This window comes from Cannabis sativa, chromosome 1 (genome assembly GCF_029168945.1).
Source record: "Cannabis sativa cultivar Pink pepper isolate KNU-18-1 chromosome 1, ASM2916894v1, whole genome shotgun sequence".
Lineage (NCBI taxonomy): Eukaryota > Viridiplantae > Streptophyta > Magnoliopsida > Rosales > Cannabaceae > Cannabis > Cannabis sativa.
Genome location: NC_083601.1, coordinates 53,121,513 through 53,131,068, shown reverse-complemented (window position 1 = coordinate 53,131,068; position 9,556 = coordinate 53,121,513). Strand labels below are relative to the sequence as shown.

The following is a 9,556-nucleotide window of genomic DNA, read 5'->3' as shown; positions in this document are numbered from 1 at the left end:
ATTCTCAAAAAAATATAGTCAAAGAGTTTTAATATATTTCACTCTGTTTTACAATTTCAATTTTTATGAAATCTTGGGTGTGACATGAATAATGAGAAAATAAATTATGTAGCTGACTTTTCTTGATCAGAGTAGTGTCCATGGTGACCATGGCAGAAGGGAAGCAAAATAAGTAAAGGAGAAATAACCAAAGAAACATCGAATCGAATTACAGATTGATGGAAGTGGAAATCGGTCTATTACCATAACCACTCACTTCAAACCCTCTTCTCTTTCCTTTCTCAATCGCTTTTACTCTTCTTCTCTTCAATTTGTAAAACGATGGTATGATTCTCATATTTCTATTTCATACAATATGCAATTTTGTGGTGATTGAATCATTTGTGTTTGATTGACTCGCGATGTTGCAGATCCGATTCATTCTCTTACAGAATCGCCAAGGCAAGACTCGTCTTGCAAAGTACTACGTTCCCCTCGAGGATTCTGAGAAACACAAGGTTGAATATGAGGTATGCGATTCTTGTTCATACACGATTCTTGTTGAGAAACACAATGATTTTGAGTTGGATTTTGATTTCTTTCTTTCTTGCTTAGGTTCATCGTTTGGTGGTAAACAGAGATCCCAAATTCACAAACTTCGTTGAGGTGATGGTTTCTCTCTTTATTTCCCCTAATCTTTTTCGTTTGATTTCTCATTTCGATCCATAATTAGATTAATGGCTTTAGGGTTTGAAACCCCATAATTAAATAATTGAACAAAGTGATTTTAGGAAGATTGGTTAAAGGGTTGTGAATAATAATTTTTGATGAGACTTAATTCTTGCAGTTTCGTACACACAAGGTAATCTACAGGCGTTATGCTGGATTATTTTTCTCGTTGTGTGTTGATATTACAGATAATGAGTTAGCATATCTGGAGTGCATTCATTTATTTGTGGAGATTTTGGATCATTTCTTTAGCAACGTTTGTGAGCTCGATTTGGTTTTTAACTTTCACAAGGTTAGTTGCTTTTTCTCATGATTGAATGTTGTTTTGATAGTGTATGTGTTTGTTATAGAGAATATGACATCAAGAACTTCAATGTATAGATGAATATATCTAATGTTACTATATATTTTCTTTTATCTAAACTGAGCATATTGTTGTCCTGTGAATGTGAAGGTATATCTCATACTTGATGAGTTCATTCTTGCTGGAGAGCTTCAGGAAACTAGCAAGAAGGTGTGTTATATTGAGCTCTTTTAATCTTTATTCGTTTAGTCTTTTATGCTTTTCGTTTGTGTGTGTGCTTTTCTCGTTGACTGCATTTTATGCCTGGAGAATTTAGTTGATTGTTCTGCTTAGAAGCCTATTTTTAACTCCAAAATGCAACCTCTTGTGATAATTTACTGTCTGTGTGGAACCAAAATTTTGGTACATTTACAATTGTCAGATATGATATGGTTTAGATGGTTAAGTCACTGACTGTTGTATCTCCTTTTCTCTTCATCTTTGTCATTATTGGCTAATTAATCATCTCTCTCATTTTCATTTGAGTTTTTTTTTCTTTCTTCAACAAGGGTCTGAGAAAGGATTGTGGGCTTTTTTCAAAACTTAAGAAACATACATATTTTTTTATTTGTGGCCAATTTTTTTGAATTTTCAGATATGTAAACACTGGGAAAATGTGAGATGCAAAATGTTTAACCGTGAAGGCTGTTTTTTGCAGGCAATTATAGAGAGAATGGGGGAACTGGAAAAACTAGATTAAGAATTCTGTGGTGATTGAAGAGTGTGTAGAACTAAATTTGTTTTATTATGATATATTCCCTATTGTAATATTTGAAATGGAACTAAATTTGTTTCTTCTTCGTATTTGCATTTCACCAATATACTTTCCATCACTTTTTCTTTCTATTTTTGATAATTCATGTGAAAATCCTTCTATCCTTTGTTGAATTGAATGGTCATTCTATCCTTTGTTGAAGTATCATTCCCATTACAATGGTGAAATTTTTTCCATTAAAATTAAATTTCAAATAAAAAAAATACAATTCCTTCCATAAAGAAGTTTAATTCTAGTTATGGCAGAAGTTGCAGATGTAGATCGGGCAATAAAGGTTTTTTTATATATTTTTTATTTTATGTTTTAACCTCAAACTATTCACAGTTTGAACATAATTAACGTGTCTAATTGCATATTTTAGACTAGAATTTCTGACGAACTCTGCACTCATGGAAAGTTTAATTTATTGTCTCATTTATTATTATAAATGATCATAATTTAAGAGAAGCTTGGCATCACTAATTTAATGATCATCCTAACTTATTATTGGGAATCATTCACTGCATCATTAGTGACATTAGACCCCTTAATTACACGTATTTTTGGTCTTTAATATATTATACATGTACTCTAATCTAATCTAATGTTAAAAAGCACAATATATAAGCTAAAATTAAAAAATATTGTTACAATCATTCACAAACCCAACAAAAATACTAAATGATTATAGATATAAGTAAACTTGTTCATTGAACTTACCAAAATAAACTTAAAAAGTCAAGTCAAAGTCCATATCATTACTTCACAAAGCAAAATATAAAACCAGTCTATACATCTGGTAAGATGAGAGGTTACTACGATTACAAAGCAAAAGCATAAAAAACATAAAAGAAACTTATGCATATGCACACATCAAAAGAGCAAGTACATTGCTTTTCCAACACAGATCTTTATCTTACAAAATCACAGCATTGATGATGATCAACTTCACTTTCTTCTCCTGCATTTTAACCAAGAAAAAACCAAAATATATGTAGATTTAAGAGAATACTGTGTAGCAAGAAAGAAAATTAAAGGTATAGACTTTAGATTCACATTACCTACCTTAGGCGTTTGTTAGGAGTCCAACCATCGAGCATGTACTCAACAACATCCTTCAAAGTTGCTTTTCGATCTTCTTCCAAATTCCATAGCTCATGAACTGGAAAACGACCACTTGGGTTGTACTCATTCATCTCAATTAATGCAGTTTTAACAGCCTCATAAGCTTTCTCACCCAATTCCTTTTTCAGTCCTTTCAACTTCTTATCTTCCCCATCAACAACTTCCTGAATTAAACAGTCAAAAGGGACTATAGAGTTACCAAAAGAATAAGTGAAAATGCTTCCATTTACCCTTATTCCTAAATAATAATCCAAGAACTCAATCACATTCAAATGAGCCAAATCATACACAAATAGTATAAACCATATATATTTATGTATAAATGTACCGTGAGTTTGCCTCTGATTTTGACAAATTTGAAAGGGTGCCAGTGTGGATCTCTAATATATTTGCTCCATAATGTGCATTTCTGCATAGCTTCATAGTGGTTGTCCTTGCTACATTTCATTGCTTCAGTGAATGGTTCAGAATCTAATTCTCCCATTCTCTTAACACCAAAAGGACAAGAAGAAGTTGAGGCATTTTTGAAGTGCTACAAGTCAATTAATTAAAGTATTAAATGGGTATATAACTAAAGCATTTAACAACAAAATTAGCCAATGTGACCAAAATACAAACATCTACATCTGCATGTTTTAGATTTATGGAATAAAGTCATAACAAAAATCTTACATTAATGAAGAGCCTCCTTACTTCATTCAACTCATCCTTACTCTTTTTTTCATTAGCAATGAGAGCTTCCATAAGCTCTTTCTCAGCTTCAGCCTCTTCTTCTTCTTCTTCTTCTTCTTCTTCATTTTCTTCTTCTTGCTCAGCTTCAGGCTCATTTTCTTCCTCAGACTCAGATGGGTTTTCATTAACTTTCTTGTTCTTTTTCTTTAACAGGACAAATAACAAAGTTACATAAATTAGATCTCAGTGCAAAACCAAGACATGCAAATTTGATCATAAAGAGGTAATTAATATTTTTAAGTGTAAGCTCACCTTGTGTTGGTTTTCAATTTCTTCAAGCTTGTGCTTCAATTCTTGAACCTTCCTCTTTTCTGATTATATTAATAAACAAACAAACACATTAATTGATTATAACTTGAAAAGGCTAATTTAATTAATACATATTATTAGATTTATATGAAACCTACCTTCATAATTTGCTTCATATAGTTGTGATAATTCTTTGAAAAGTGAACATCTTCTCTGTAATTCCTCCAGACTTTCTTTCTCCATATTATCAACTCAATCCAAAGACACCTTTGTTGTTTTATTTTGACTAGCCTTCCATTTTTATAGTAAGTTAAAGAAAAGCAATTATTATAGAGTTTTTTTGGGGCTAAATTCTTTAAACTATCACTTAACTTGCACTTAACCATTTAATTTCAAACGGCAAAATTTTCTAAATTACTAAACTGGTTACAAATTTAAAGTATCATTTATTTTTTTAGAGTTATCACTACTTATGTGTACAGTTTTATACATTTGTCAAATTTATATTGGTATAACTAATATTATTATTTTAAAAATACAAATATTATTTCAAAATTTATAATATATATTTTTTAAAATATTTCATTTAATTTTAAAATAAAATTTGAAAATAATAATTTTAGGTGTACCAATATAATTGTGTCATGTGTATAAGAGTGTACACATAAGTAGTACATAATTCAGTTAACCGAAAAACACCTTAATTTTACTACTTAGTTTAATAATTTCGAAAATTTACTGTTAAAGAATAATTAAATACAAGTAAGACAAAAATTGAAAAAATTTTACTACAAAATTTATTATCAAAATAATTTTTTATTTTTTGCCCAAAAAACTCTTTATTATATAAAAAAATTTGATAGATATGACTTCTCAGAACGATCATGAGATTCTCTTCTGCATCATATCTCCTTTTCTCTTTTCTTTTGAAACAAAGTGATGTGACTACATAATTTTTTTTTTTTTTCTGAACAACATAAATTAAACAACCAGAATACTAACCAAAATAGTTCCAACCCAATGTTAAATTATAATAATATTTTAATAAGCAACATTTTACATTTTTTAACAACTTAGTTTTTGGACTAGTTGTGAGAATGTGTGCACATACCAGAAAATAATTTTGATTATGTATATGATCAATTTTTAATAAGGTTATTTAGGATTTTTTTTTTCCGAATTTTGACATGTACCAAATTATGTCCCCTAAACTTCTTTAGCCGTTAAAAATTCTCCTGAACTATTGAGATTGTTAAATTTGAGATTTTTGTCCAATTTTAGTAAAAAAAGTTTAACATGGATGAAAATTCAGGATTATGATTTAGCATATATCAAAGTTCCAGGCTAATGATTTGGTAGATATCAAAGTCTGAGAGCATGGTTTAGTACATAAACAATCACTGAAACAATAAAATTGAATGAAATCATACAAAAGCCCTTAAATCTAACAATCTCAATAGTTCAGGGGAATTTTTAACGACAAAAAAAGTTTAGGGGGCATGATTTGGTGTATGTCAAAGTTCGGGGGAAAAAAAATCCTAATTAGCCTTTTAATAATGTCCACGTATATAAAATATTGATTTATATATTTAATTATTTTCTTTTGAAAAGAAAAAACATAAATAATTCACTAACACATCAAACCTAAAAAGTCTAAAAGTATAAGTAAAGCATAAAAGATTAAATAACAAAATTATAAGAAGTCCTGGTTACAAAATGCATTCTTTACAAGAGAATGGGTAATTCTTAAACCTATTATAAGAGCATTGCAAGGAGACGGTATATTTTCATATATGCCGTGAATATTGGTCCAAGGAAGCTGCATTTCACGCAGCATTTTGAAGTTTTGTCTACAGTGCACGGTATATATGTTGTGCACTGTAGACACTGCATATATAATATATATATAATTTAATTAATATTTATAAAATTAAGAATTATTTTTTGGAAAATTTTACAATATATATTTTTAAAAGTGATGTATAAATCTATTCCTATTTGTTTCGGCACCCGACAAATTTTTTATTCATTTTTTATATAGTCGTGTATATTATAATTATTTAAGAAATTTTACAAAATTTAGAAAAATTTGGAAAAATTTAACACGCCGAAAACAATACACTTCTTTAAAAGTTGCGCACTGATATACTCCAACCTGTTTTGGCATTCGAGAGACTTTTTTAGTCTTTTTTTATGGTCGTGTACATTAAAGTTATTTAAGTCATCCTGCAAAATTTTAAAAAATTTAGAAAAATTTAACACGCCGAAAATAAAATTCAAACTTTCTCTCACGTGACTCTTTTATTTAGAGGGATGCATTGTAAAAGCATATTATAATATATTTTTTTTGTAATTATTAGTTTGATTTAATTTAATGTAAATTTTTTGAATATAATGTTTATTCTTGCAATATGATATTTTAGTTTATAGAATTTCGCCAATTTTACAGTATTATTATCTTTAATTTAATTAGTAAATTTATTTAAATTATTAATTAAATATAATAATTGTTGTAATTTTTGTTAATTAATATGTTATTAATTTTTTTGTTTTATTAAAAAATTAATATAATAATAAGAAATATTTTTTTAGTGTAATTTTTGGTGTTGTGGTTAGAGTATAAATATTTTTTGACGCTAAATTTAGTGATAATGCAACACCAAATTTGGTGTGTCTTTAGAGATGCTCTAATAAGATAAAGAAATACTTTAAAAAGATTTCCATACATTAAAAATATTATTAAAAACAATACCAAACTTGTTATAGCTAATATATTTAGAATGACATGTAAGATGTAAGGAAGGATTATTTAGAATGATTTTGGTTTTTGGCTAATCAATTCTCAAATTATAATTACTTGAAAGATTCAATACAAATTGAAAATATATTTTCATCATTTTTATATAACTTCAGAAAACTAATAATATTAATATCATGGTGCTAGATCTATTACATGCATATATATAATTTTCTTTTTTTGGTTGAATTTAAAATATACAGATGCAAAGTATCTATATATCTATATATATATAAAGGAAAAGTATTAGGCGATCTAAAATTCTTCTAAATACCACTATCTATTTTCTTATTATTTTTTTAATTTTTTATTCATACTCTTTTAAAATTATTAATTAATAATATTAATAATTTAAAAATCTAAAATCTATATATATAAAGGAGAAGTATGAGACGATGACGAGGCGGTCTAAAATTCTTCTAAACACCTCTATCTATTTTCTTATTTTTTTTTAATTTTTTATTCATACTCTTTTAAAATTATTAATTAATAATATTAATAATTTAAAAATCTAAAATTATTAATTATTAAAAATAATAATAATTTAAAAATCTATATTTCAAAATCACGTATAAATATATAGGCAGCCGATTTTGTGCCCATATGTGCAAAACACGGATTGGAATCCGTTGTACGGCAGGTGGGTCCCACCGTACTTTTAAATGTTTTTTAATTTTTGAAATTTTGGTGGTGACCGGTTGTTGTAGGTGTGGTTACCGGTTGAGAGTTTATTATTTTAATTAAAAAATAGTTAGGTACGAAAAAGGTACAAAATAGTACTGTTTGTGTTAGTTAGAGTACAAAAAGGTACAGCAGTCTTCACTGTTCCTGGCAGTTGATGGTACGAAAACACTGTAGGCAGTGGGTCCATGTTGTCGGATTGAGGCTATTTTGGTATTTTCCTTCATTCATAGGATCATATGTATTTGTGGGATGGTAATTAAGTACATTATATCGAGTACCGTGTACATTACTTGTTTCTGCGTGATGTTTAGTAAAATTAGTGTACATAATATCACGTACCGAGTACAAAATTTCACGTACCGAGTACGTTCATTTACGTTTCGTAGTATATTGTTTAGAATTTTTTTTTAAGTGATGAAATTATTTGTTGTTATACATTGAGTTTTTAGTTGGTGTAATTTTTTAATTGTAAATATTTCGTATATTAAAAATTACCACAAAAATATATTTTTTCACCTTATAAGATTGAGTTTTTTTTCCTAGGCATAATTTAGTTGTTCGTCAATAATAATTTTGAGATTTGGTGAAGATGAGAAAATTACCTTAAACACGCCAAACATAACAAGAAGTATATAAATGTAGAATTTTTGAAGCAATAAGTAGAGTCATAAACGTTAAAACAACAATGGCTAAAAGTAGCTAGTTATAAGAATGATCATAGTAAGACTCTTGTGTGGAGGAAGGCGGTTCCGGGAAATACGTGTTGGAGTGGTCATTGAATGAGTCAGATGTTGGTTGATTGTTTGGAGGTTGTTGCCCCTGAGATCCAGTGTTATGTTGACGATTTGGGCACCGTCAATAATCATGGTCTGATGAGCGATAAATGCGACAATGTCTTGAGTTTCTTGGGATCTGCTCCCCGTTTGGTCCTTCCCTTGTATTTCTCGTACCCTTTGTTCTCACAACTTCGGGGTCTTTAATAATGTTGGGGTTGCTACGATATCTTCCAGGTTGTGGCGTCTCTCCTTCCGGATTGGAATTCAAGTCAAATTCTTCCTTGAACATTAGAGTTAGCCGTTCAAGCTCTTCCTTTGCACGGTTGTACAAGTCCTCTGATTTTGCTGCATGGAAAGTGAAGTTATAAGTCAGTGAACTGAGAGATCCAAACCTAGCCATCTCGTAAATGTGCTGTTGTGGTTGTGCTGGCGGGTTAAAATGTAGGTGGAGATTTATCTTTGCGGATTTGCTCCATCGCTTCATGAGAAGAGAATTAGGTATTCTTCTCATGTTTAATCTTTTCATTGTAGCCCATAAATGTCTACAAGGGTACCCTTGACTTTCATAGAGCAAGCAACTACAGTGTAGTGCTCCTCGGCCTTCACAGTAATGAACTCGGTATTGGACGTCCGGATGCTGAAACTTTCCAATGGTGAATATTTTCCACTCTCCTTCTTGCTCCTGACTTATGACAAAATAGTTATTCTCTAAATCAAGCTGCTCAGCAACCTTGTGGTACATAGTTCTTGTGTAGAATTCAGCACATTGGTTGTAGTAAGTGGTCAAGCATGTAGGATTAGGTGGGTGAGGTCGAGTGCATCTGCTTTTGAAGTCATTTGCAATCTCGTTGTGTCTGAGCTTTGAGACTGTCATATCTATGGTTGTTACAAATTCACGCAAGCAATAATTCTTCTCTAAAAATTTTTTTAGAGCGGAGTTGATGGATTCGCAACGTTGTGTGGTTCTCATTCCTACAACGAATGAACCCCTTAAATAAGTTTCTGCCCATTGTTTTCTTGACTCGAATGTTGTTTGACACCATTCATTTGTTAGTTGTTGGGTTTGGATGACGTCTAACCATCTTGCTTCAAATTCTTCCTCCTCGTAGTAGTTGTACATGAGATCCTTAAATGTTGTTAAGAAGATCGAATCTTTAACCTTTTTCGAAGCATTTGTATTGAGATGCCAAGCGCAGAGACGGTGCGTAACATCGGGCATGTGTTCAACGATAGCCTGTTTCATGGCCGCATCTTGGTCAGTAACTACAACATTTGGCTTCTTATCTCCATGGCATTCTAGAAATTTTTGAAGTAGCCAAGAATATGATGGAAGCTTCTCGTGGAGGAGAGCAAAGCCGAAGATGCATGTGTTGAAATGGTGGTTGACG

The 9,556-nt window shown here is 30.2% G+C and overlaps 2 protein-coding genes across 2 annotated transcripts in view; one reads left to right on the top strand and one right to left on the bottom strand.

Moving 5' to 3' along the window:
* LOC115708095 (AP-2 complex subunit sigma) lies at positions 1-1,897 on the top strand. The gene is made up of 6 exons (XM_030636282.2): positions 1-324; positions 411-509; positions 595-645; positions 827-1,000; positions 1,163-1,222; positions 1,710-1,897. Exons 1-6 carry the CDS (start codon positions 322-324, stop codon positions 1,749-1,751), a joined length of 429 nt encoding a protein of 142 aa, XP_030492142.1. The 5' UTR covers positions 1-321; the 3' UTR covers positions 1,752-1,897.
* A 635-nt stretch (positions 1,898-2,532) lies between these two features.
* The window catches only part of LOC115706622 (factor of DNA methylation 3), an 89,696-nt gene continuing 82,672 nt past the window's right edge, over positions 2,533-9,556 (bottom strand). Inside the window, exons 5-9 of the mRNA XM_061108577.1 lie at positions 3,915-3,973; positions 3,603-3,806; positions 3,259-3,462; positions 2,871-3,094; positions 2,533-2,766 (exon numbers count right to left, since the gene is read on the bottom strand). Coding sequence (XP_060964560.1) covers positions 2,754-2,766; positions 2,871-3,094; positions 3,259-3,462; positions 3,603-3,806; positions 3,915-3,973 — 704 coding nt within the window. The 3' untranslated portion in view covers positions 2,533-2,753. The remainder of the gene's footprint in view (positions 2,767-2,870; positions 3,095-3,258; positions 3,463-3,602; positions 3,807-3,914; positions 3,974-9,556) is intronic.